General features: G+C 57.7%; 4 protein-coding genes and 1 long non-coding RNA gene across 8 annotated transcripts; 3 read left to right on the forward strand and 2 right to left on the reverse strand.

Moving 5' to 3' along the window:
* Positions 1-848: 848 nt before the first annotated feature.
* Positions 849-2,034, forward strand: LOC130254231 (interferon-induced transmembrane protein 5-like). The gene is made up of 2 exons (XM_056493580.1): positions 849-1,098; positions 1,636-2,034. The coding sequence occupies exons 1-2, from the start codon at positions 910-912 to the stop codon at positions 1,792-1,794; spliced, it is 348 nt and encodes a 115-aa protein (XP_056349555.1). The 5' UTR covers positions 849-909; the 3' UTR covers positions 1,795-2,034.
* Positions 2,035-2,663: 629 nt separating this feature from the next.
* LOC130254230 (interferon-induced transmembrane protein 5-like) lies at positions 2,664-4,002 on the forward strand. Of its 2 annotated transcripts, none has more exons than XM_056493578.1 (2): positions 2,664-2,822; positions 3,587-4,002. In XM_056493578.1, the coding sequence occupies exons 1-2, from the start codon at positions 2,664-2,666 to the stop codon at positions 3,803-3,805; spliced, it is 378 nt and encodes a 125-aa protein (XP_056349553.1). In that variant the 3' UTR covers positions 3,806-4,002. The 2 variants fall into 2 exon arrangements, with proteins under 2 accessions (XP_056349553.1, XP_056349554.1); XM_056493579.1 differs by lacking the exon at positions 2,664-2,822 and adding an exon at positions 2,856-3,112 and having other exon boundaries at positions 3,587-3,996.
* A 1,066-nt stretch (positions 4,003-5,068) lies between these two features.
* Positions 5,069-15,081, reverse strand: PGGHG (protein-glucosylgalactosylhydroxylysine glucosidase). Of its 3 annotated transcripts, none has more exons than XM_056493018.1 (14): positions 14,630-15,077; positions 13,581-13,839; positions 12,956-13,166; positions 12,113-12,548; positions 11,764-11,883; positions 10,021-10,152; positions 9,640-9,751; positions 9,396-9,468; positions 8,836-8,972; positions 7,756-7,889; positions 7,513-7,608; positions 7,292-7,389; positions 5,682-5,893; positions 5,069-5,595 (listed from the first exon to the last, which is right to left on the reverse strand). In XM_056493018.1, exons 2-14 carry the CDS (start codon positions 13,822-13,824, stop codon positions 5,531-5,533), a joined length of 2,070 nt encoding a protein of 689 aa, XP_056348993.1. In that variant the 5' UTR covers positions 13,825-13,839; positions 14,630-15,077; the 3' UTR covers positions 5,069-5,530. The 3 variants fall into 3 exon arrangements, with proteins under 3 accessions (XP_056348993.1, XP_056348992.1, XP_056348994.1); XM_056493017.1 differs by having other exon boundaries at positions 14,314-15,076; XM_056493019.1 differs by lacking the exons at positions 5,069-5,595; positions 7,292-7,389 and having other exon boundaries at positions 5,781-5,893; positions 14,314-15,081.
* A 715-nt stretch (positions 15,082-15,796) lies between these two features.
* On the forward strand, positions 15,797-17,135 carry LOC130253960 (uncharacterized). Its single transcript, XR_008840633.1, has 2 exons — positions 15,797-16,011; positions 16,931-17,135. It is a non-coding gene; the product is annotated as an uncharacterized LOC130253960 (long non-coding RNA).
* Positions 17,136-18,326: 1,191 nt separating this feature from the next.
* Positions 18,327-25,337, reverse strand: PSMD13 (proteasome 26S subunit, non-ATPase 13). Its single transcript, XM_056493023.1, has 13 exons — positions 25,096-25,337; positions 24,791-24,869; positions 24,182-24,216; positions 24,019-24,074; positions 23,617-23,660; positions 23,333-23,419; positions 22,623-22,794; positions 22,026-22,105; positions 21,817-21,942; positions 21,267-21,329; positions 20,482-20,562; positions 19,723-19,839; positions 18,327-19,001 (listed from the first exon to the last, which is right to left on the reverse strand). Exons 1-13 carry the CDS (start codon positions 25,188-25,190, stop codon positions 18,906-18,908), a joined length of 1,131 nt encoding a protein of 376 aa, XP_056348998.1. The 5' UTR covers positions 25,191-25,337; the 3' UTR covers positions 18,327-18,905.
* Positions 25,338-25,403: the final 66 nt, after the last annotated feature.

A 25,403-nucleotide genomic window follows, 5' to 3' on the forward strand; every position in this document is an offset into this window, starting at 1 on the left:
TCCTTCTCCCTGTTTTTATCAACAGCTTCCAGTGCAATTCCAAAGGGCAGCCCCACACAAGCCAGCACAGAAACAATTGACCCTTTCCCAGCCCAAACCACTCACTGGCAAAGCTTCACTCACTCCCTCTCGCCTGTGACCCCTCCAGGCTGCCATGGACAGCACCCCCAGCCCATCTGTCACCAAAACTCGGGCAGAGAATGAAAACCCTCCAGCACGATGTTTGCAGTGACAGAGAATGAGGCATTACTTTGTTCTGGCCAGGACGAGCCATGGAAAACATTCCATCCACACATAGTTCCTTACCTGATGTTTCCCATATCTATACAGTCAAAAACCCAAAGAAATTCTCCTTCACTGAGAATTCTCTTAACACAATTCTTAGCATTCAGTCTCCTTGATCAGTTCTTGATCCCTTCGCCTTCAATGCTAATTTGGTCCTCATTTTTCGGTTCTCTCACCGATCGATTTTCCAGCCCAGGTGTCTCCAACCATGCCAGGGAGGTGATGTTGGTTAAAGTTGGCTCATGGTGGCTTATCACCCCTCTATGTTCTGGCTGTTCCTAATCTGTGGATGTTCAGATCATTGAGAACAGAGTCTTTTAAAGAGAAACTTGAATTCCCCTCCCCCTAAGCAAAGGAGAACAAACCCCTGACTTAAGTCACATTAAAAAAAAATTAAAATTTGTGTAATTTCCAATATTCTCAACTGCCCTCAAGTCTTCTCGGAGTCCTCAGGGTGCCTCAGAGCCTCCCAAGTCCCCTCCCCCCCAGAGCTGCCCTGCATCCTCGGACTGCGTGGGGTGGGGGTCCCGGGGGCCGTGCCCCCCCTCCCTCTGCGGGGCGGTGCGGGGCCGGTCCCCCGCCCTGAGCGCGCTCCGTTCCTGTTCCAGGCGTTCATTCCCGGTCATGGAGCCCAAGCAGGCGGACGTGTCCATCCCACTGCAGTCCCCCGGGTGGGGGGCGGCCGCCCCCGGACCCCGGTCCGACCCGCAGCCCCGGGACTACGTGCTCTGGTCGGTGCTCAATGTGCTGCTGTGGAGCGCGCTGGGCGGGCTGGGCTGCCTCGGCTTCCCCGCGCTCGTCTGCTCCGTCAAGGTGAGGGGGGGACCGGGGACCCCAGCCAGATCCCCGGATCTAGTCCTGATGGGCGCCGGGACCCCCACCCAGCTCCTCTCAGGACCCCTCGGCTGAGCCCGTCACGGGACCCCCGACATGTCCCGACTCCCTCCCCAACTCCGGACCTCTCATCCAGCCCCACCCGGGACCCCCCGACCCAGCCCGACTCGGACCTTTTCCTCACCCCGGGATCCCCCAGTCCCGTCCCCCCATCCCCAGCCCTCCCTGCCACCACCCTGATCCTCTCCCCACTGCCGACCCCCTCCAAACTCCCCTCCCACGCCCGGATTCCCAGATCCAGTCTCTCATCCTGGATCCCCAGTCTGGTCTCCTATCCCCGATGCCACCCCCAATGCTCTGCGCCCCCCCCGAGTGCCGCGATGCGGGGCAGTGCCCGCTGGCCTCACCCGTGCCCTGGGTCACACTGTGCTCCCAGCACAACCTTGCGGCCGCCCCCGGGCAGGTCGGCCCCCAGTCAGTGCTCCCCACACCCTGAGCCCCCCGTTTGCCCCCCAGGCCCGTGACTGCAAGTTGGTGGGCGACCTGGAGGGCGCCCGACGCCACAGCGACCGCGCCAGGGTGGCGAACATCGTCTGCTCCGTGGCGGTCGCCGTCGTCTGGCTGATCTTCATCATCATCGTCGCCATCGTCGTCTCCACGCTCAGGACCACCTGACCACCGCCTGGCCCCACCCGCGGGGTGCTTCCCCTCCCTCCTGCCTCCAAAATGTGCCCGCTCGGGGCGCGGGGGCAAAGGGAGTGACCCCCGGTCCCCCCGCCGCCCACGGCGCGGGTGTCCCCGCGCAGGCTGGGGCGAGGGGGACAGCCACCTCCCTTCGCTCTTCTCACGCGCGTCCTGGCACCTGTGACACACCTGTCGGTCACCGATGCCACCAATAAAGTTGGTCCTGCCAGACCCCTCCGTTGTCACCTCATTCACCGCGGGGATTCCTCGGGCATCTCTCTGGCGTCCTCCTCCTCCTGCTCCTCTCCCTGCATCCATCCTGCCGCTTCCAGCCCAAATCCTAGGGAAATTTCTTCCCAATATCTTGGGCATGGCAGAAAAAGGAAATTAAAGCCCTTCCGTGTGTTTTTTTGCTGCCCATGCCCCCCATCCTGCAGCCCTGCCTTCCCCCCGCTGCCGGGAAGCCCCATGGATGTGGCTCTTCCACCTTTCCACATTAACTTCCCATTTCATCCATCCGGAGCCCAGGAGTGCTGCCGAGGGCGGGTTCTACCCTGCCCAGCACACCTGTAGGGTGGGGTTGGAGGTACCTGTGCCAGCCAGCGCCCTGGTGGTCTGGGGTCCGCCTTGGAGCGACCCTCCTGCGGTGTCAGAGTCACGCTGGGGCCACCCGTGCTCCTCATCCCGGGAGGAAGGCTGGCTATAAAAAGCCCGTCGCCATCCCAGCCTTTCTGTGGGACAACCGCATCGCTCAGGGCTGTAATTTGCCAGGTTTATATTTAGCGGGGCACGGGTATAAAAGGAGCCCCGGCCGCGCTCCCCCGAGGCTGCCGGAGCCGCGGGTGCCGCTCTCCGTGGCCATGGACACCTCGTACCCGAGGGAGGAGCGGCCGCCCCCCAAGCGGGGGCCGCCCCCCGCCTCCCCCGCGCCCCGCGACCACCTCGTCTGGGCCATCTTCAACACCCTCTACATGAACTTCTGCTGCCTGGGCTTCGTGGCGCTCGCCTTCGCCATCAAGGTACGGCACCGGAGCGCTCGGGGGCTCCGGGAATCCCTCCCACCCCCAAGGGATGCCCAAGGAGGCGCCGAGCACTTGGGGTAATTCCCGGGCGGGCTGGGGAGGGCAGATCCCAACACTCTCCATAGGCGGTGACACCTGCCGCTGGTGAATCCTCCCTGCTTTTCCTGCCACTAATTCCGGGGATTATGGGACGGCCTTGGAAAACCACAGCCCCCTGCCCACCAGCCGAGGAGCTGCTGCTTGATCCTAAAAAATGCTGTGATGCCTCCTCCACCCGGCAGGAGCAGGTCCAGCTGCGGAAAGATGGGGACAAGCAGGGATCGGAGACAGAGAGCCTCCGGAGGAAGCAGGAGGGAAAATCCCAGCTCCAGCTGGACTAGACTGGGATAGAAAGATGGGGACAGGCAGGGGCTGGAGGCAGCAAGAGCTGGATGAAGCAGGAAGGAAAACACAAGTGGGAAAGGATGCAGGGTCGGAGGGGAGCAGGAGCAGCCTGGGATGGAGGGATGGAGGGATGGAGGGATGGAGGGATGGATGGATGGATGGATGGATGGATGGATGGATGGATGGATGGATGGATGGATAAACTGTGAGTTGCAAGGGGGACAAAGCCCTGGAGCAGGATGGGGCTGCAGGAAGGGCTGTGGGAAGGGGGTGCAGAAGGGGCTGTGGGAAAGGGCTCAAGAAGGGGGCTGAGGGAAGGGGCTGTGGGAAGGGCTGAGGGAAGGGCTGAGGGAAGGGTCTCTCCTCGGCTCTTGCAGGCTCGGGACCGGAAAGTGTCCGGGGACGTGGAAGCCGCTCGGCACTTCAGCTCCAAGGCGCGGTGCTACAACGCCCTGGCCACGGCGGGCAGCGTGCTGCTGCCCCTCCTGCTCGCTGCCCTCATTGTCACCGGTGTCATCCACCTCTCCAAGCTGGCGCAGGAGTCCGTCGGCTTCTTCACCTACCAGTTCAGCGGGAGCGACGATGAGGACCAGTGACTCTGGGAGAAGGGCTGGTGGAACCTCCTCTGCATCGCCCCAAAATGCCACCACCCCTCTCTGCCACCCCGTTCCCCACTCTGCTGTGAGGGCACAGTTATTTTTGTTTATCTATCCTGCGGGTTTTTTACTTCCCATTATCCTGTGTGAAGCCCCAGCTTCCGCGGTCGCTATTTAAATCATTAAATTCTTCACACAGCACGAGTTTCTTCGTGTGGAAAGGGGCGGGGGGGGGGTGCCAAAGGGAAAACATAAATGGGGATTTTTGGCTCTGATTGAGCTCCTGGCAGCCAGGAGACACCATCATTCCCACGGCGTTTAGGGCTACCTCTGGCCATCGGGACCCCCAGGACTGAGGAGGGGAGGAAGCAGAGAGGCTCCTGGGCCTCGTGGGGGCAGGGTGAAGCAAATGGGGTGTCCCCTCCCCACCCCAAAGGGGAGCTGAGACCTGCAAACTCATTACAGCAACACAGACATCCCCAGCCAGTCCCAGCCAGGCCAGGGGGGAAGTTGGGATGCACCCCCACTGCTCCCTGCTCTCTCTGCCTGGGCTGGAGACGGCTCATTTTGACTCTAGAGAACCCTTTTTTGGGGGATAAACCCCCTTTATTGCCATTTAGTCCTGGCTCAGAGTGGGGCTGTATCCCAGCCGCGTCCAAATCCCAGTCCCGGCGCAGTGCACAGGGCTGGGAACAGCGAGGTCCCTTTGTCGTGCCAAGAGCTGCCGCTAATTAGGGCTGGTGGCTCTGATGAGGCCAGAGCAGGACCCAAGTAATTACACGGCAGCGGGAGAGTCCCTGCTCCAGCCCTAAGCATTCCCAGATGCTTCGGGACTCGGAGCAGCCGCGGGGCTTTTTATAAACCGGGCCGAGATTCCTGGGGTTGCATTGGCCAGGACAGACCCCTCGGGGCAGGGAACGCCTTCGGCATTCCCTGCTCCTACCCCGGGGACGGGGAGGGTGTGGAGAGGAGGATGCTGTGCAGCCCAGAGTGGGGGGCTGCGGGTGCCAGGCACAGGAATTCCTCGGGATTTCCCTGAGCAAACCCACAGCAGCTCTTTGCTCGCTGCTCAGGCACAGAAAAACGTTTGTCACCATCTGACAGGATAATAGTACAGATCACTGATGTCCAGGCTTCCTGCAGCCCTTCAGATGCCAAGTGAGAGAGGATTTAACTCCAGAGCTCCTTGAAAAGAGAGGGAATAACCTAGATAAGGGTTTAAAAATGTGAGGGATGTTACACACCAAATAACAGGAACGTTGCTGCGTGCTGCCCACACAGGGTTAAAAGGCTTTTGACTGAATTTTTGGAGTAATATTTAGTGCCAAAAGATCCTTCATGATGAATGATCACTGGCTGAGCTCCTTGAGCCCACAGAGCAACACATGGGAAAGGCAAGGACCGGGGCAGGACATGCCAGAGGAGCTGGAGTCAGGATCCTGGAGTCAGGAATGGGCTTCCTTCCAAACACAAACATGCTGAGAGCATAAACAACTCCCGAGTGTCTAGCAAACACTTTCGAAATGGTCATTTTCAGGCTTGGTTTTCTCTCCTGTGTTGAGTAAGAGGGGAGTGGGGGGCTCAGACGTGGTGACATCTCCAGCCATGGTGACAGCTCCAGCCACTGACTCCCACAAGGACAGGTGGCACAGCCTGGCACCCTCTTTCCACCACCAGCATCCCAGATCCTCTGCTCCAGGGGGCAACACCCGGATCAGCCAGGGTTTAAGGGGTCCTGCTGGGTGACCTCTGGATCCATCCAGGTGCTGTGGGAAAGGAGACACTCTGCCCTGCAACAGAAAAGCTTTGTGTGAGAGATGGGAGTGGTTCCTTCCCGAATTATTTCAGGGAGCAGATCCAGGCACTGCTGCCATACCTTCCCACAGAGGAAAGCGCTGTCCTGACTCCAGCACAGCTTCCAGGGGAGATGCTGGAGGGGCCTGGGAAGTCTCAGTCACTTCCATCCTGATCTCCTCCCTGGTGATGGTGACCTCCAGTCTGTTGCCCAAGTAAGAGATGCTGCTGATTTTCAGCTTGGTGATATCTTCGGGAAAGGCGGGATCAAAGAGCAGGCTGGACCTTGTGATCCTGGAAAGGCAGGAGCGTGTCAGGTGGGAACAGCAGGAGCCATGGAGGAGCAGCCACCTCTCCAGGCATCTCATGCACACCAGAGGAGGCTGGAAAGGTCCTTGGTCCATCCAGGGATCTCTGGGCAAATCCTGAACACTCTGATGGAGCACCTGGTGAGGAGCTGTGATTCCACAGCCCACCCCAAGACATTCCTGTCCCATTCCAATTCCACAGCTGGGGCCTGGGCTTTCCATGAGGCTAGAATTCATATTAAAAAAAAATAATAAAAAAATAAAATAATAATTTAAAAAAGCAGCTCAATTCCCTGCTCCAGTTCAGAGCTTGGCTCCAGCAGCAGTTGTGCTGGGAATGCCCTGCTCCTCTCAGAGCAGGTGACCCTCAGCACCCACCTCAGCTGCCACTCCCGTGGGCTGGAGGGCTGGCAGCTCAGCACAGCTGTTCATGCTCCTTCCCCAGAAACAATGGAATAAACATCCCGGCTCTCCCTCCATCCCTGAGCCACAGCCAAGCTGCCTGTGTGGGTGTTGGCTTGGGGTGAGGAAAAACAACGGCCCCTCTTGTCCCTGACCCAAATCCTGGCGCTCCAGAGGTCTCCACAACCAGCTCCAGAGCACTGAGGGGGCCTGGGGAGCCCCAGCACTGCGCAGGATCCGTGTCCAACTGCAGGAAAAGTGGGAGCACGGCCGCACAATGTCACGGCCACCTCTGGAATTTGGCCAGAGCCCCAAAGCTGTGGCTGGAGCCTGTGCCATGAGGGGCCTGACCCAGCACACAACAGGCACCTGGAGCTTGGCCAAAGCTGAGATTTCCAGCTGGGAATTCAGCAGCTCACACCCAGCTCCACTGGGGAACGGTGGCTTTTCCAGCTGGGAATATGGCAGCTCACACCCAGCTCTGCCAAGGAATGGGGTGGGTTTCCCAGCAGCTCTGGCCACACACACTGAGTGAAAACACATAGTTAAGGCTGGAATTTTTCACTGGGAATCCAATGGCTTGATCCAGCCTCAATTAAACCAGGAATAGGCTGAGGAGACAGCGGCTCCAGGGTGGAAACCACCGCAGCTCTGAAATTACATGAACAGCTCCATGTTTTCCCAGGGTATTTTAAAGCTGAGGTGATCCCTGCTTGGCACTTCACTCCAGGGAGGCTCCCGGAGCCACATGTGAGCAGGGAGGCCACAGAGAGGCTGCAGGAGGTGTTTCCTCACCACATCCAAAGGCAGCAGGATGATGGTGCTGCTGAACCAGAGAACAGGCTTAGGGAATGGCATTTTGCTTCCCAAATGTGACCTGTAATGAGCCTCTCACCCGTTCCCAACTTGGCTCCAGCCAAACAGGGACATTTTAAGGGACGAGTGGTTGCTTGGGAGCTAAAAGTGACACAGCAGGTCTCACCTGAACCCCGTGAAGCCGAAGAGGATGACCTGCAGGAATCCCCCCATCCCTGTCAAGAAGTTCACAGCTCCCGACCCATCCGAGTTCTCCACCCAGACCTGCTCCAGCACAAGAAGGAGATGATGCAGGAGTTGGCTTGGGATGCTCCAGGCAGTTCTGTGGGTCTCAATCCCATTGCCACCTGCCTGGCAGCAGGAGGGATCTGCAGCCCCGCCACTCACCTTGAAAGGCTCCGTGATGTTGCTGAAGCACTTTTCCAGCTGGCTCCAGGCTCTCTGCAGCTCCTTCAGCTCCAGCCAGCCCACGGCAAACATGCTCTGCCGGAGAGGGAAAGGTGAGGGCGTGGTGGAGCAGCACCAGCTCCGCCCCTCCCACCCAGAGCGAACATTCCCAGTGCACATCCCAGCTCTGCACTGTCCCCCCGATGGAGACACCCCTCTGGGGGAACCCCAGGCTCTCCTCACCCAGGTCATGGCTGGCCCAGCTGGGTCAGTGACGGGCTCGTACATCTCCAGGTCGTTCCTCCGCACCTCGGCGCTCATGGGGTGCATCAGTGGGAACCCCAGCAGGACCACATCTGCCTGTTTCACCGGCTCACCTGGGAACAGGGCTCGTCAGACACGGAGCAGCTCCCACATTCCCTAAGTGTTTGAGCCCAGTGGTGAGAAACAATCCAGTGAAGCAGGAAAATGTGAGGCTCTCGACCCCCAGTGCTCTTAGGGCACCAACTCTGGAGCTCTTTGGCTCCTACTTCATTGGGTTATCTTAAGCAGCTAATAGTTAAAAAGGTTATTTATTACAAAGCACATCTTATTACAAAGCACATGAGTCTCAAAAGGCAATAGCAAAAAGCAATGGCAAAACAATGGCAAATGCAGTGGCAGTAGGTGAATGGCTAAAAGCCCTGGCAAAAGCCAATGGCTAAAACAACAACTCTCCCCAACTCTTATACAGGATTTTTCTAACAAGCTAAGACACAAGCTCAGACCACCACTCCTTGACCTATTAGAATTCTAGTTTCTTAGCACACCAAGTTACGTACAAGACTACTCACACAACCTATCTTGTTCTATCTGAAAAATGTAAGCAATATTCTTACTGTAGCTCTATTATGACTAAGTCCTGTCTACAACTGTGGGCCTGGAGCCTCTTGCTGAAGATATCAGTAAGTTTTCTACCTTCACTAGAACTCGAACTACTACTGTGGAATCCAGACCTTTCACTTACTAAAAGCATTAGAGCTCACCCTAAAACTTACTGACTTACTTCTGCTTAAATAGCTACTTTCTGTGTGAGTGGCTTAATATACTTCAATCCATCCAAAGGCTTTAATTCAATCCCTGCACTCTGATTTCTCTCTGAAGAATTCAGAGAGACCCCTGACTCACTGACTCCAGCAGGAAAAGCACCCCAAGCTCAGCTTGTTGCACATTTCTTCATGTGGCATTCCCAAGTCTGAACCTGTTGGAATTCTGAACCTTCCTGGATTAAAAGTGTGATCCATGGGTGCTTCCATGGGCTGTTGCCACTGCCTCCCTGCTCACCTGGGCTGTAGCCATCGTACTCAGGGTGGTATTTCCTCTCCTCATCAAAGGGCACCTTGATTCTCCTGGCACGGTGCTCCCACTCCTCCGGCGCAGGGAGCAGCAGGTCCCGAGCCATGGCAGTGGCAAAATTCAAGCTGGAAAGAAGGAGAAACAGTGTCAGGGATGGGTGATGATGAAAGGAGAGAGGGGACAGAAGGAGCTGCAGAAAAAGCTGCTGTGGAAGAAAAAGGGGGCAGAGATTGAGCCAGGGGAAACAGCTTCCATCACGGAGCCGGGAGCCCGTTCCCCTGGCTGTGGATGCCTCCAGCTGGCTAACAGCACAGACACCCCATGGAATGCCAAGGGAGAAGAATGGAGATCCCTCTCAGCCTCACGTGGGCACTGAACAGGTTGGAGCAGCCAGGGGAGCCCCCACTCCTCCTCTGACTGCAGAGGGGTGTGAGGAGAGGGAGGAAGGATCCCCTCAGGAGCTCCGCTGCTCCATCCCTGCAGAGTGCCAGGAAGAGAAGAGCCAGGCTGTGCCTCCAGGTGCTCCCTGGATGCATCCCAAGCGTTACCTGCGCCGGGCCACGGCATTGGTGTAGGCAGAGTTATCGACCTGGCTGTGGTACTCGTCTGGGGGCATGACACCTGGGGGGACAGGAGGGGACACTCGGCACCTCAGCACACCCAGGGCTGCCATGGTTTGGGTTTGCGTAAAGCTCATCCAGTCCCACACTCCTGCCATGGGCAGGGACACCCTCCCCCAGACCAGGGGGCTCCAAACCCCTGCTTTCTGCCCCACTCCCTCGGCAGAGGCACCTGTGATGTGGTAGAGCTGCTCCTCCTCACTCCACACCATCCTGCTGCACCAGTACTGAGCCACGGCTTCCACCAGCTCCCAGCCCCCTTCCTCCCGGAACAGCTTCTGGTCCTGGGGGAAAAACAGCAGCGTGAGGGAGAAGGGAGACTCCACCAGAGCCAAAGGCAGGAGGATGGAGAGGAGCTCTGAGGAGATGGAGGGAACAGGAGGAAAGACTGGCCTGGTTTGAGCCAACAGGATGCTGAGACGCCCACGGGAGCAAGGACAGAGAAGGCAGAGCTGCAGGAGGGAGCCTGCGGAGCAGAGTTCCTCAGGAAGGGACAGTGACAGCCTCCAGGTGTCCTGGCACCGGGATATCAGATGGAGCACCCTCCCTTTACCTGCGTGGTGCAGTAATACTGCTCGAAGGCCATCAGGACATCCCCGGTGACATGGATTTCCTGGGCTCCATAGATCTCCTCAGGACACACTTCCCGGCCAGTGGCTGCGCTCTCCCACGGGAATTTCGCGCCCTGCCAGGAGACGGCATCCATGAGCACATCACCTCGTGCTGTGCCCCTCTGCAACAGCCCGGGATCGCCCTGGGGACAGGGGCTGGTGCCACCTGTCTTAGGCTGCAATACAGGATGTGACCAAAAGTGTGTATTCCATCTCCATCTATTGAAACCCGGTGGGGCAGTGACCCTCATCTCCGTGGGAGATATTCTCTGCTCATGGGCCATCTGTTAAACCAGGTGGGGCAGTCATCTTTATCTTTTCCACAACCCATCCTTCCTCCAGGAAGATACCATCTGTTAATGGGCCATTCAGTCCCACTGATAAAATTACATCATCCTGTTGGGAGATGCTCCAGCCAGGGGGAAGAGCCAAGCCTTTCCTGCCTAGATAAAAACTAGGATTTGGAACACAAAAGCAATCTTTGTTCACTGGATTCCAGAGGAAAACTGGACCTTTCCAGATCACCACTGGACCTTCAGAGGGAAACTGCAACCTTCTACAGAACCACATCTGCAGGAGGACTGCAGCCACCATTTAATGGGACTGATACCAACACCCTGACTGACGGAGTGTCAGCTTGTATTCTGTCTCTGTCGGTGTTTTAGGTCTGTCCTTTGTAATACTGTATTTCTATTATAATTTTCCCAGCAAAGAACTGTTATTCCTATTTCCCATATCTTTGCCTGAGAGCCCCTTAATTTCAAAATTATAACAGGGGGTTTACATTCTCCATTTCAAAAAAAGGCTCCTGCAGGTTCTTAGCAGACACCTGTCTTTTCAAACCAAGACACCGCCCCAGCCCGGGACTGCCCCGGGGACAGGGGCTGGTGCCACCCCACCCCTGTGTCCCAGTGTCCGGTGCCACCCCAGCCCAGTGTCCCCGTGTCCCGGTGTCCCGGTCCCACCCTATCCCAGTGTCCCCCTGTCCCGGTGTCCCTGTCCCACCCCAGCCCAATGTCCCCGTGTCCCGGTGTCCCTGTCCCACCCCAGCCCGGTGTCCCGGTTCCATCCCAGCCCGGTGTCCCCATGTCCCGGTGTCCCTGTCCCACCCCATCCCGGCGTCCCCATGTCCCGGTGTCCCTGTCCCACCCCAGTGCGGTGCCCCGGTATCCCGGTCCCACCCCATCCCGGTGTCCCAGTGTCCCGGTGTCCCCGTGTTCCGGTGTCCCTGCCCCACCCCAACCCGGTGTCCCCGTGTCCGGTGCCACCCCATCCCGGTGTCCCAGTGTCCCGGTGTCCCTTTCCCACCCCAGTCCGGTGTCCCAGTGTCCCGGTGTCCCGGTCCCACCCCAGTCCGGTGTCCCCGTGTCCCGGTGTCCCCGTGTCCCGGTGTCCCTGTCCCACCCCATCCTGGTGTCCCGGTCCTACCCCAGCCGGTGTCCCCGTGTCCCCGTGTCCCACCCCATCCCGGTGTCCCTGTCCCACCCCAGCACGGTGTCCCTGTGTCCCGGTGTCCCTGTCCCACCCCAGCACGGTGTCCCTGTGTCCCGGTGTCCCTGTCCCACCCCATCCCGGTGTCCCAGTGTCCCGGTGTCCCTTTCCCACCCCATCCCGGTGTCCCCGGGTCCCGGTGTCCCTGTCCCACCCCAGCCCGGTGTCCCCGTGTCCCGGTGTCCCGGTCCCACCTCGCAGCCCTGCTCCTGCGCGTTGCGCCTGGCGCCCTCCAGCGTGCGGATGCGGTACTGCAGGATGGCGCGGGCAGCCTCGGGATACAGCAGCAGGATATTCGGGAACATCCAGGTGTCCTGCGGGGCCGCGGGGCGGGATTGGCGACGGGGAAGCATCCAGATGCTCCCGCCAGCTCTACCCTTCAAGTACACCCTCATCCCGATGGCAGGATTGCCCATCCCTTTAGAAGGATAGCCTGCTCCGTCCCAGTGGAAGGATGGATCCTGTTCCATCCCGATGGAAGGATGGAGTCTTCTCCACCCCGCTGGCCGTGCCAAGCCCCCAGGGCAGCACAGCCGCCTTCACCTGGTCCCAGAAGACGTGTCCCCAGTAGTCCTCGCCGCGGGTGCCGTTGGACAAGCCGCCGGGGCTGATGCCGTGGAACGGGGCGGCGGGGCCGTCGCGGGGCGGGACGGCGCTCAGCAGGTAGTAGAGGCAGCCGTGGAGCGCCTGCCGCAGGGCCGGGGGCCCGTCCAGCTGCACGGAGCAGCCCCGGCGCAGCGCGGCCCAGGAGCGGAGGTGGGAGCGGAGCAGGGACCCCGCGGCCAGCAGCGACAGCCCCGCGCTGTAGCTGCGCTTCGCCTCCCGCTCGCTGCCGGCCACGGCCGTCAGGAACTGCCAGCAGCGCTCCCGCTCCCCCCCGGCCAGCGTCAGCCGCTGCGGGATGGGGGTCCACAGCATGTGGACGGCGGGACGGGGGCCCCCCTCCACCTCGGGAACCAGCGTCTGCCCGTAGATGTAGCTGTTGGAGACGGGAAGCGATGCAGGAAGGTGTTTCTTCCCAATATCCCATCTAACCCTACCCTCTGGCAGCGGGAAGCCATCACTAGTGGTCTCTGCTCCCAGGAGTCCCGTTCTAAAAGTCATCTCCTACAAATCTCCCGTTTTGCCCAACCTCACATCTAGCCTCTGTCCCCTTCACGGCTCTCACATCCGTGTGAGGGATAATTCTGGAGTTGCAAGTAATGAAAATGTTTCTATGCTTAATTTCAGAGGTTTTTTTATACACCTGCCAGGACGAAGCAGGTGTGCAGAAGCCTCCACACCCCTCACCATTCCAGCCCCACATCCCTCCCCATTCCAACCCTGCTCCAACCTTACACCTGCAGTTTATCCCTCAGGGCAGGGACCCCCACTGCCCACACTCACTGCGCTCCCTGGAAGTCTGGCCCGGGGGCGAGGTCCAGGTCCTGGCTCTGTGGCACGAACAGGCTCTGGAGCTGGACGCTGATGGGATGTGTGGAGCCATCCAGGCGCTGGATGGTGATGCTGAAGGCCATCAGGTGCACCAGGGAGTGGTGGGCGTAGAGCTGGTGGGTGGCCACGTAGCCAGAGGATTGAATCGTGTGGCTGAAGGTCCCTGTAAGCACAGCCTGAGCCACCAGCCTTTGGAAACATTTGGATTCCCACCTCCGCCCTATCTGCTGGCTCCTTCTGGCCAAGGAATTACTTTTCCCAGCTCCAGATCCAGTTGTAGACTGGACAACACCGCTGACAGCGAGCATGGCCAAGCTGCTGAGGGATGGTCTGTGCCATCCAACATTTGACCAGGCTCCGTGATTAAAGAGTGTCTGCCGAGCCTGGCCCCAGCAGGCACAGAGCTACAGCCTGAAAATCACTTATTCCCACACAAAAGGGGAATTTTCCGCCTGTTCCAGAGGGACAGTACCCCGAGGCGAATGGAGAATGAGGAGAAGGAAGAGACGGCAAAAGCAGAGAGAACCGCAGCTCTGGCAGAGCCGGCAGCGAGGGCGGGGGAGCAGCCCCTGCTCACCTGTCCAGGTGTTGAGGGTGAAGCTCTCGGCCGGGCTGGGAGCTGCGGGCGCTGCCATGCGCAGCCCCAGCGGGCTGGGGACATCGGCGCGGTGCGTGTCCCCCGCCGCCCCGCTGTACACGCCAGCGGCGTGCAGGATGTCCCGGAACACGCGGGTGCCCAGGAAGGCGTTGGTCAGCGTGGGCAGCAGCCGCGGGTCCCCGGGCAGGGCCGTGGCCGTGAACACGCCCTCGCCATCGGCCATCGCCGCCGGCCCCACCTGCGGAGCCGCAGGGACGGGACAGGCTGAGGGGACAAAGCTGCCCCGCTCCCCGTCACTGCCACCAGCGTCTGTGCCCCTTTTAGTGTCCCCTCTGGTCACCTCCAGAGGTGTTTCCCCATCCCAGTTTCCCCCCAGCCCCGGGGTGCATCCCCTCCGCTCCTCCACCCCATCTCCAGCTGTCCCAAATCCTGACAGCTCACGGGCTCCAGCACTTCTCAGCCTCCTCCCTCTTCCTCGTCTGCTGCTGTTTCTCCCAACACACAGAGCCACCTTCCCCATCTGGCCTCCTCTTCCTCCCAGTGCCGTTCCGTGACCCTTTGAAACATTCCTGATACTTCCCCCTCTCCCAGCTCACGGCACCCCTCTGTTCCCCCTCACTCCCGCATCTCCAGCTCAGCTTCACCTTTCTATTCCACTGATTTATACATAAAACTGTATTTATGTGTCGTGTACAAACATAAAGATACGTACAGATACAGACAAGTGTTAGCAGCCCCTGACAAAAGGCAGCTGCAGCTGGCTCCTGGCAATGCCGGGCACAGGAAAAACACAGGAATGACGAAACGAGGCTCTGAGAGACTCTGAGCAGAGCTGGGAATCCAGCCAGGGTGATACGGGGGCAAGGAGGGTGCCCAGCCCCCAAATCCCTCCTGACAGCAGGGACGCTCAGGCTCAGCTCAGTTTCCTCGCTGAGACTGAACTGTGAGGAAAATCCTGCCTTCAGGAAAGGGAAAGATCCCGACCCAGCCCAAGTCCCGGGGTGCGGAAGGGAGGAGGTGGATCTTGCCTTGTGTCCCGAGGGTGAGCCTGTGCAGGCAGGGAGAGGCTGCTCCAGGGAAGGACGGAAGTGCTCCAACCGAGAAAGAAGGAAGGAAGGAAGGAAATCGCTTTTTTTTTTTTTTTCGTCTCCTTAAAAAGAAATAGTTGGGAAAATGATCCAGGTGTTTGTTCAGCTGAGCTGCGGAGGGAGCGCGGCAGTCCTGGGGCTGCCCTGCGTCTGGGAAGGAGGAACTGAAAGAGGGAAGCCAAGTCGGATGATTTCTGATCCCAAAGCCGCTGGCAGAGAGCCGGGTTAGCAGCACACCCCACTGACCTCCCGTGGCCCCAGCCACGCTCTGACCCTTCCCCTCAGGCCTGTTTCCAGCGAGGACAAAAATTCCATCTGGACTTTGGCTTTGGCATGCTTTTCCAAGTCCCTTTCCAGCCGTCCCAGCCTGGTGGGTCAGGAATCCAGGGATGGAGCTGCAGCCAGCCCCGGTGCTCACCGGGATTATTTTATTGCCCGACCCAGCACTTTCAGGACTGGCATAACACATCTGTCCTGTGCTGTAAATCCGTGGAAAAGCCCCCATGGAGCCTGGCTGGGACAGTCCTTTGGTATTCCAGGGTCTAATCCCAACTGTGCCCCAGCAGGATTCGTTTCCATTCCGGTTTGTTCCTCACAGCCAGCTGCTGATTCCAGCACAGGCTGAGTCTGTGGCAAGGGCAGGAATATCCATGCTCTGGAGAGCAGCTGGGCATCCATCGGGGTTCTGGGGCACTGGATTCCTCCTCCAGCAGCCACTGGCACACAGGGATGAGCAGTCCCTTCCCCAGCTGATCCCAGGGGCACACACCCCACTTCCCTTTATCAGAGGAATTTGGAAATAGCAATTTCCAGGTAGTCCTTTCTCACTGAATGGTGTTTTGAGTGTTATGAAGCTTACAAAAGCCCACAGAAGAGTAGGTCCAAAGGAAGAGTTTTGCTCTAAGGGAAAAGGCCTCTCCAAGAGGAGGTCTCTGCTCTCCAGCGCAGCCTCTCAGAGTCCCCCTGTGCTGGCTGGGACAATTTTTGGTCTCCATAGTCCTCAGCAGTGCTAAGGAGAAAAAATCCCAAAACAATTAAGGGAAGAAAAACGAAGCAGAGAGCAATTTGGGAAAACCTGTCAGTGTCAGGCCGTGGCTCCCCGCGCCCTGGAGCTGCGCCAAGGAGCGGCAGGGGGTGGGAGGTGGCAGCAGTGACAGTGACAAGCTGGGCAGCTGCAGAGCGAGGAGCAGCGGCATCGCCCTGCCAGCGCCATGAGGGGTTTCCAGAGGGGCTCCCAGCTCCTGGCAGCTGCACTGAGGATCAGCCGGGTCCCCCGGGCTCAGCTCCGCTCCCACCCCCCCGAGAACCCAATCTCCCCCGCCGTGAGTATTCCGGGGGCTGAAAGAGTGGGAACGCCCCAGCTGGAGGGGCCCAAACCCTCTGTGACAGGGCCAAATTATTTTGGGAAGGGGTGGAAGCAAAAGGGGAGGGGGAGGAAAAGAAGGAATGCACCCTACGCTCCAGCCCACCCTCATGGTGTCCATGCCCTGCTCCCCACCTCTGGCTCCTGCTCCTGTTGGATTTTGTCCTTTCAGCCCCCTTTGTAACCTTTAGGGTTTGGGGGTCCCCTGCAGCTTGGGGCAAGGGGCAGCAGTTACACTGGGGGTCCCTCAGGGACAGATCCAGAGCCTGTCCCCCTTTCCTGGGACAGTCACCCCAGAGGGGTGTCCCCACGGGCAAGGACAGGGGCTGCAGAGCCCAGAGTCCCTCTGACACTCCCCTGTGGGGACAGTCCCCCCCAAACCATACCCTCCTGGGTGGGGTGAAACAAGCTGGGAAAAAGGAGCTTTCCACCAAAATTCTGTCTGGTTCCCCCTCCACTGCCTTTCCAAGGAGCTGCAGGAACCTGGAGAGGCTTTTTCTGGGCAAATAAATCAAAGAAAGGTGCCAGTGTGAGGGGTTAATGCTGTCCTGGTTGCACTGGGGGAACAAGGGGCTCCTGCTGGCTGCAATTCCCATCCCAAAGTCATCTGAAAGTCAGGAACACTGCAGGCCCTGGCCACAACCTCAAGGTCATGCACTGTTCCAGTGTCCCAGAGAAACAAACCTGGAGAGCACCAGCTCCATCCACTGCCAGTGGGAACAGCTCTGCTCCCCAAACCCCCCTCCACAGCGCCAGGGGGGTGGAAAGGACTGGAAGAGCACAGGGAAGCAGGCTGGGAGTGGGGCCATCCCGGGAGCCCTGTGTGCCATGGCCCTGGCGCTGCCATCCCGCTGATTCCCGCTCCTTGTCCCCCACAGGAACAAGCCATCGCCCTCACCGTGATGTTCTCCTCCTTCCTGGGGCCCACAGCCTGGGTGCTGTCCAACATTTTCTACTACAGGAGCAGGCCAGAGTGAGGAGTGGCTCCCTGCTGAGAGAATCCCGAGGGAAAGGCCTCGGGACAGAGCCTTGCTGGGATGGAACCCCCCGAGGCTGCTCATTAAAATCCACCCTTGCAATCAACCATGGCTCATTGGCTTTGCTCCATCCGTGGGGGTGTTTGTAGGGAATGGTCCAGATCTCTGCTGTCCTGATGGCAGCACTCCCTCAAGGGCTGGCAGCAGGTTCCAATGGGAAGCCACATTCCCTCTGGACCCTCTGTGTGCACCCACTCACCTCTCCCAGTGCAAGCAAGGAAGCCATTCCAAGATAAATTCCTGGCAGGAAAACACTCAAAGGCTGCAAGTGACATTAAAAGGTTGCCATGGGCTGGGGGCTGCACACCTGTCCACTCCCCTCCCTGCAGGAAGGGCCTCACCACATCCCAAATTCCCTGTGCCAGCATGCAGAAGGTTTGGATAACAAGGGCTACTTCCAGGTATCTTGGAAAAGCCTCTGGAGCTGTCACAGTTCCACAGCTCTGACCCTCATTCCCAGAGCAGCTGAGAGCTCCACAGCCAGGAGAGTGCTCCCATAGTGCAGGAGCTGTTGGAACGCTCCTGGGAGAAGCTGTGACAGTGACATTCTGGGTTTTAGATGCTGATCTCAAGCACCAACAGCCCCACAACTCAGTGACTCCAGTGGAGTTTTCTTTATTCCCTGAAGTGTAGTGACAGCCATGGGAATGAGGGCTGGATCTGACATGGCACTGGGAAGGAGACTTTAAGCCTTCTCCTGTCCTCAGCTATGAAATAAAGGGATTATTTTCCTGATTGGAACACTTATTTCTTCCTCATGCTCTCCTGAAGTCAGTAAAAGTGGCTCCAGGAATAAGCCGTGGAAGACAGGATGCAGAATTGGGAAAATCAAACCCAGTGGCTGGACAAGGAAAAGGCAGGCACTGGGCACTGAACAACCCCCACCCAGGAGGGAATTTCAGCCAGAAGGGCCTGGAGAGCAGCAAGAGGAGGGGTGAGCAGGTACAGACTCCAGCAATTCCATTTTGTCCTGTCTTCCAAGTCTGTCTCCCTCATGTGAGGCATCTCTGCACCAGTCTGACACCAGCCACATGCTCCCCTCTTTCTCTTGCTTAGTCAAGACAGGAAAAGCAGAAAAAATACAAAAATTCCAGCGGTGCCATTTGTTAATGACACCAGAGAACCAAACTGGTGAGGAAAGCTCCTGAATCCCAGCAGTGGCAAGGCCTGACCGTGGAAACACCTTTCTAAAGGAATCAGCAGCAGCTCAGCTGCCAGGGATGGAGATGACACAGAATTCCCAAAAAGGGAAGGCAGAGACGTTTATTCCGGCAATGCCACTGCACCTCACCTGAGCACAAAGCGTTGGTGAAAGACAACCACCCCCTCAAGTGTATGGACACACCCACTAACCAGGAATCCCGGGAAAACCCTTGGATGGAGCAAACACTCCCTCTGCTGCAGATGAGGAGGTGGAAGGAAGTGGGGCAAGTGGAGGAAGAAGATTTGGGGAAGAAGATTTGGGGAATGCTGCCTCAGGCTGCTGCAGGGCAGGGGGAGAGGGCAGCGGGACAGGCTGTGTCCCCTAAGGCCAAGACCCCTTGAATCCTGCACTAGGATCCCACCCTCCTGCAGCAGCTGGAGGCAGGAGGGATCAGGAGTGATCCATCCCCCCAGGACGGAGCTCTGGGATCAGGGATCAGAGCAGAGGGAAAGCTCGGCTCGAGCACCAAAGGGTCACACAGCGAAAGGCCACGTCCTCGTCCTGCTCGCCACATCCCAGGCTGCTCCAGCTCTGCCCACCCACCCCTCCAGGGATTCAGTGCAGTCAGTGGTCTGAGTGCTGCCGGCCTCAGGAGCAGCAGGGATCACTCCTTTATGTCAGGATGTCGTGGGCTTGGTGCTCCACCAGCATCTCCATGCTCCGCACGTCCGTGCACCAGAACTCCAGGCGATCCTTCATCCCCTTGATCTGTAAGGCAAGGCCACAGGGACACAGTGCCTCAGCTCCTGGGAATGCCCACGGGCTCCTTCTCACACCTGAGAGCTCAAACCACTCCTCAAAGCCCCACACACTGAGAAAGGGAATGCCCATCCCAGGCCAGGTTGGATGGGGCTTGGAGCAACCTGGGAGAGTGGAAAATGCCCCTACCATGGTAGGGGCATGGGACTGGATGGGCTTTAAGGTCCCTCCCAACCCAAACCACCCTGGGATTCTGGGATTAACAGCTTCTACCAGAAAATCAGCAAGGGTTAAACTGAAATGCACCAAAGGAATTGTCTGCAGCTGGAATTCCAGGCACTCATTTTTGGGTTTGAAAAAGGAGACCTGCACAGTCTCCTTAAGTGTTACAAGGATGAATCTGAGAAGCTCAATAGCTCCATTATCATCCTGGACTTCCCTCTTCCCAAGAGGAATGTGCCTCCTACGCCCCTGAAACTTCCAGAGGTTGTTTCATGCATTTAGGAATGAGGCCTGCATCCTTCTGGAAAACACAGCCGTGGCTTCTGTGTTCCTTGGTGTTTGTGTGGCTTTCACAAGGGACATGCCAGCCCTGTCCTGTCCCACCTCCTGGAAGGTTTCTGGGTGAAACACCCTGGGGCAAGGCCAAGCTTCCAAGGAAGCTCATTCCCAAGCCATGACTCATCCCAGGTCACCTCACCCCGGTCCATCAGGAGCTGGTGGCCTTTACCTGCTGCAGGTCCAGCACCCGTGGCTGCACCCATGTCATGTGCACCCTCTTGTCCACCTCATCGATGCTGCCCTTCACCAGCCCCACTGAGAGCGCCTTCATCACCAGCAGCTCCACCTGGGAACACACATAATCCTGGGAAATGACCCACATCACCCCATTTTCCCTCTGAGATGAATAAAACTTGGTGTCACATGAGATCCCCTCAGAATCCAGGGCAGCAGCTCTCACACTTTTCCCCCTTCAGGTAACAATTGCCTTGAGGCTCAGCACCTCAAAATAGAGGTGGTGTTCTCCCTAAAACTTTTCCCTAAAACTGGATTTTAGGGTGTTTTAGTTCTTTTTTCCTTTCTCTGAAATCAAAGGAAGAACAAGGCTACAGGAAAAAGCCAAAAGAGCCCAGCTGTCCCCAAGCAGCAGGTGGGAGCTGGTCTCTTCTCCCAGGGACCAATTGGCAGGACAAGAGGAAACGCCTCAAGCTGCACCAGGAGAGGTACAGGTTGAACATTAGGAGGAATTTCCTCCTGGAAAGGGCTGTCAGGCATTGGAAGGGGCTGCCCAGGGAGGTGGTGGAGTCCCCATCCCTGGAGGTGTCCAAGGAATGACTGGATGTGGCACTCAGTGTTCTGGGTACAGGTTGGACTCGATGATCTCAGAACTTTTTTTCAGCCTAAAAGATTCTGTGTGGTTCAGTCTATCCAGGCACCCTCAGAGCTCCAGAACCTGGACATTACCAAGGGTGTCTAACCCCAAACTCACCTCGTTGACAGTGACTTTGGCACTCTTGGCAATCTCCTCGAAGGTGAGCTGGCGGTGGTTGGCCGGGCGGGTGAAAGTCATCTGGACCAAGGGAACAAAGCAAAAATACAACCCCCACAGGGTTTTAGGGATTCCCACAGCTCACAGAGCCTCCCCCAAGCTGCCCTGCCCAGTCTCACTCTGCACAGGCAACTGCATTTCTCATGTTTAACCAACGTAAGTCAAACAAGAATGTTTTACGACAGTGTGGTGTATTGACAACAGAGACTTCCAGTGACAGGAGAGGACTGTTTCAGGTTATCCATCAGGGAAAGGACCCTCAGTCTTTGTTTAACTGTGTTCTAAAAGTCTTTTTTTATCCTGGAATATACTCCAGACACCATCCTTGAAGGATTGCTCTCCTGCTCCTCCATATCACAGAATGGAAACCTTCCACTATTTCAGATTGCTCCAAGCCCCAGCCAGCCTGGCCTTGGACACTGCCAGGGATCCAGGGGCAGCCACAGTTGCTCTGGGTAACCTGTGCCAGTGCCTGAGCACCCTCACAGGGAAGACATTTTTCCAAATATCCCACCTAACCTTCTGTCAGAGAAGCCGTTCCCCCTGTGTCCTGGCATTCCATGCAAGAGCCCCCCTGGATCTAGGGACAAGCAGCCCAGCACAAAGGTTTTCCCTTATGGCACCTGCCTGTGGCTCCATCTACAGGCAAAATCCACACTGAACTTCCTGCATGCAGGAGTTCCTGCAGGTGAGTGACCAGACACACTGAGCACATCCCAGCTCACCTCCATGAGACACAACAGCTGGATCTTCTGCAGCAGGAGCGCTTCGTTTGCAGCCAGGTCGGGCTGTGAGGGCAGGAAAGGCACCAGATCAGGTCAGGATTGTATTTTCTCCCCATCCTGGGGCAGAACAGCTTTACATACAGGAATAAATCCCTGGGAGGGCTCATTTGGGAATAAGGAGGGCACCACAGCCCACCCACCAGCCAGGAACGGTTCCAGAAAACAATTCACTTGCCAGTGAACTCACAAATCCACTGCTATGCCAGTGATTCCTGGTGTAGCCAGTGCAGGTAACATCCAGCATCATTGTTTTCCCTCACACTTCCCAGAATAGGAGGGAAAATCACTGCTTTCCACTGGAAGCATTCCAGAGGGAAGCCAAAAGAAAATGAATGATGTGTATCAAGATGGAACCCCTAGGCTCCGATCAGAATTGTACCAGTGCTCCAGAGCCAGGAATGAGGCAAAGGTGATTAAGAAAAGGTCCACAGACTCCACGTGTCAGGAGGAAATCCCAAGCCTGGGCCTTCAGCAGTCCCAGAGCCCTCACCTGCTGCCCCCAGGCTGACTTGAGGGCCTGGAAGGTCTCCACGTTGCCGCTGTTGAAGGCGAAGAGGGTGTCGATGAGCCACTGCCGGTCTGTGCTGCGCAGGGACTCCAGCACGGGGTGCATCAGCTGCAGGGGACAGGCAGGAGGGTGTCAGCAGGGCAAAGCCAGCTCCTGGGGCTCCAGGGATGAAGGCATGTAGCAGCACTCACCAGCTCCCCAAAGTTGTAGACGCCTTCTCCCAGCAGCCCAGCCAGCCCCAGGGTGAAGGCTCTCTCCTGCTGCTCTGACACTGGGAAAAAAACAAAACAAAAATGATTTGGATGAAAAAAGACCCAAACCAGAACAACCATGGATAAAAAATATCCTAACCAAAAATAATTGGGATGAAAAAGAAAGAACAAGCCAAAAACAAGTGGGATAAAGCACCACTTTAAAATCCATCAAGCCCTCCCTTACCTACATTAAACTACTCCCAGCCCTCATCTTCCCCACACCATCTGAAATTCAGGAGCCTGCAGTAACCACAGCACAAAAGGGCTGCTTTTTGAATACAGAATACAGAATAAGAATTGGAACAAACTTGTCCTTCTGGCAGGGGCATTCCCCCTTTTCCCCCAGTGCAACTCAGGAGCAGATCCTGAGGAGGGTCAATCCTTAGCCCAGCCAGACCTCGGATCCACCACAGCGCAGCCAAAACGACTGTAGAGGTTTTCCCACAGAGGGAAATCCTCAGGCAGGGCTCTTATTTGGGTTGGGGGGGATGAAGCTGGGTGTGGCAAGTGGGATTTCCCCTGGAGAGGAGTCACCTGGCAGGTCCTTGACCTCGATGCAGCCCAGGAAGCGCAGCGCATCCTTGTAGTAGGCGGCGTGGTTGCCCACGGTCTGGTAGTACTTGCTGGAGAGGTCGTAGAAGCGGCTGTGCACTGATGTCACCCCAGGCAGGGTGTTCAGCATCTCCTCCACCTCCTCGATGGTCTCCTGGGAAGGGCAAGACCTGGCTCTTACAGCTCCCAGTTCTGAGAATGGCAGCCTTCCCAAGGGATCCCTGGTGATATCCCAAAGCCACCATGATTCCCACACCCTTCCCTGTGAGGGTGCTGAGGCCCTGGCACAGGTTGCTCAGAGAAGCTGTGGCTGACTCTGGATCCCTGGAAGTGTCCAAGGCTAGGGTGGAGCAACTTCATCTAGTGGAAGGTGTCCCTGCCCATGACACGGTGATCTTCTTCCTTCCAACCCAAACCATTCCAGGATTCCATCACCCAAACCCACCCCTCTGCACTTGCTCTAAAAGAAACAAAGCAACCCTTGCTGAAAAACATCATTTTGGGTTTAAAAGATGGTTTTAAAACCAGCCAAGGATGACAAACCCCATGTGCTTCACTCAGGCAACACCACCACAGGTCACCATGAGCAGCTCCCACATCCTGCTGAGCTCACAAGCCCCTCAGGCCAGGAGCTGGGATAACCAAGGAATGTCACAGCACCCCAAAATTCCCCATCCCAGGCCACCCCTCACCTTGGTGACCTGCAGGTCCCCAATGTTGAGCTTGAGGGCCCCAATGGCTGTTTTGCACAGGATCACGGCCTCGTCGCTGCTCTTCACCTGCAGAGACACAGGGACCTGTTCAGAGTGTCACCTGCAGCCAGGTGTGCTCCAGAGGCTGGATAAATGTCACTTGTGACCACACTCCTGCATTCAAACCCTTGTGGAAAGCTGCTCTTCTACAGCACAGGTGACACACATGCCAGTGACTCTTGGCCTGCTCGGAGGCAACACACTGAGAGCAGCTTCCAACATACCTTTTCCCGGGTCTTCTCCAGAAAAGTCAGAGCTACATTGGGATCTGGAGAAGAGGGAAAATAGATTTAAATGAGCAGCTCCCATGGAGCTAAACCTCACCTACCAAGACACCTTTGACAAGATTCCTGAAGGCTGGAGTATGGGTTTTCCACGGTGTACCCTCAACATGCAGCAGGTGCTGCAAGGTAAGCCACCCTTTTCCTCACCAACCACCCCTCCAGGGAAACTGTGGACTTCCTACTCCAAAAATCAACAATAACTTAAACTTTTTAAGCTTTTTAAACCAGCACTTTTCCCTTCCTGACACAGCAGAAGCACAACAACTTTCTATCCAAGACTGACTCATCCCTGGCCACATTCCAGAGGTAGCAACAGGACAGGGAAGAGGGGAGGACACACACCTGTCATCTGCCGCACCACGTGCAGGATAATCTCCACCAGGGACAGGGGGTTCACCCTGCAGGGAGCAGCTCAGAGTCAGCACGGGTCCCCCGAGCCCCCAGGTGACCCCCAAGCCCCCCCAGGTGACCCCCAAGCCCCCCCAGCCGACCCCCAGTAACTCACCTGTGCTCAAACTCGCTGATGAAGTTCTCGTAGAGCTGTGGGGACAAGGACAGGGACACTCAGGGCAAAAGACATCCCTGTTCAGAGCTTCTCACCATATTTCCTCTCTATTCCAGCTCATTTCACCATCCCTGGAAGTGCTGGACTGGGCTCTGGGCCAACTGGGTTAATAGTGGAAGGTGTCCTTTGCAGGGAGGGTGGAACATGATGATCCTCAAGGTCTCTTCCAACCCAGTTCATTCCAGGATTCTATGATTTTTCCAGAAAATTGGGCATCCCATACAGAAGTTCCAGCACTGCTCAGAGCCCAGAACTGCTCATTTTACCTAATTCTGTACCCACAGAACATCCATCCTGCACTTGCAAACCTCTTGCTAAAATATGGAACGAAAAAACAAAATCCCCCCACAACTCCCAGAAACAAAAATTGCAGGTGAGTGAAGTAAAGAATAACTTTGAAGCTTCTGAACCCAAGACATTTGTGCAGACACCCCGGGAGCTGAACCCACCCTGGTTAGTAATTGTCCAAGAGAATTAGGAAAGAGAGAAGCCACAGGCTGAGTCCTTCCCGGTCCAAAAATCCAGGAAAGCTGGGAAGAGCCCGCTCACCTTGATGAGCCCATCTCCCTGGGCGAAGCAGGGGTCCTGCACGAAGTCCAGCACTTGCAGAGTGAGCTGGTGCCACAGCCTGGGGACACAGAACACCCCGTGAGCCCAGCCGGGACCGGCGCGGCGCGGGCCGGGGGCGAACCGGGGGCCGGGAGCCCCTGACAGGGACAACCACCGCCGGAGTCACCTCCCGGCTGACTAACGAGGCGGCCAACGGGACAGCCGGGCCCCGTGAGGGCTCCTCAGCCGCGCTCGGGCCCCGGGACCCGGGCAGGGCACTCCCCCCGCACCCCGTCCCCGCTCACTTCTTGTTGTAGAGCTCCTCGAGGCGGTGCCACACGGCGGCCTGGCCCGGCCCCGCGCTCTGGCTCTGCTGCAGGAAGCCCGGCACGTCCTTCATGGCGGCGGCGGGGCCCGGACGGAGCCGGGGCCGGGACAGGGACCGGGACGGGGCCGGACGGGACCGCAGCGAGGAGGCCGCGCCGTCCCCGCCGTGCGCACTCACTTCCGGCCGCGCGGGGCACGCCGGGTACCGTAATGCCCCGCGCCCGCCGCCGCCGCGCACTCGCCCCGCGCCGCTCCCGCCGCGCCCCGCCGTCACCGCGGCAACGCC

This window comes from Oenanthe melanoleuca, chromosome 5, assembly GCF_029582105.1.
Source record: "Oenanthe melanoleuca isolate GR-GAL-2019-014 chromosome 5, OMel1.0, whole genome shotgun sequence".
NCBI lineage: Eukaryota > Metazoa > Chordata > Aves > Passeriformes > Muscicapidae > Oenanthe > Oenanthe melanoleuca.

Coding starts and splice junctions, on each gene's coding strand:
- LOC130254231 (XM_056493580.1), top strand. CDS start 910: ATGGAGCCCAAGCAGGCGGACGTGTCCATCCCACTGCAGTCCCCCGGG. Junction 1,099..1,635: donor CGCTCGTCTGCTCCGTCAAG/GTGAGGGGGGGA, acceptor TTTGCCCCCCAG/GCCCGTGACTGCAAGTTGGT.
- LOC130254230 (XM_056493578.1), top strand. CDS start 2,664: ATGGACACCTCGTACCCGAGGGAGGAGCGGCCGCCCCCCAAGCGGGGG. Junction 2,823..3,586: donor CGCTCGCCTTCGCCATCAAG/GTACGGCACCGG, acceptor CGGCTCTTGCAG/GCTCGGGACCGGAAAGTGTC.
- PSMD13 (XM_056493023.1), bottom strand. CDS start 25,190: ATGAAGGACGTGCCGGGCTTCCTGCAGCAGAGCCAGAGCGCGGGGCCG. Junction 24,075..24,181: donor ATCAGCGAGTTTGAGCACAG/GTGAGTTACTGG, acceptor TGCTCCCTGCAG/GGTGAACCCCCTGTCCCTGG. Junction 22,795..23,332: donor GGGACCTGCAGGTCACCAAG/GTGAGGGGTGGC, acceptor TGCCCTTCCCAG/GAGACCATCGAGGAGGTGGA.
- PGGHG (XM_056493018.1), bottom strand. CDS start 13,824: ATGGCCGATGGCGAGGGCGTGTTCACGGCCACGGCCCTGCCCGGGGAC. Junction 9,469..9,639: donor GCAGCTCTACCACATCACAG/GTGCCTCTGCCG, acceptor CTGTCCCCCCAG/GTGTCATGCCCCCAGACGAG. Junction 7,609..7,755: donor CTGGGCCAGCCATGACCTGG/GTGAGGAGAGCC, acceptor CCTCTCCGGCAG/AGCATGTTTGCCGTGGGCTG.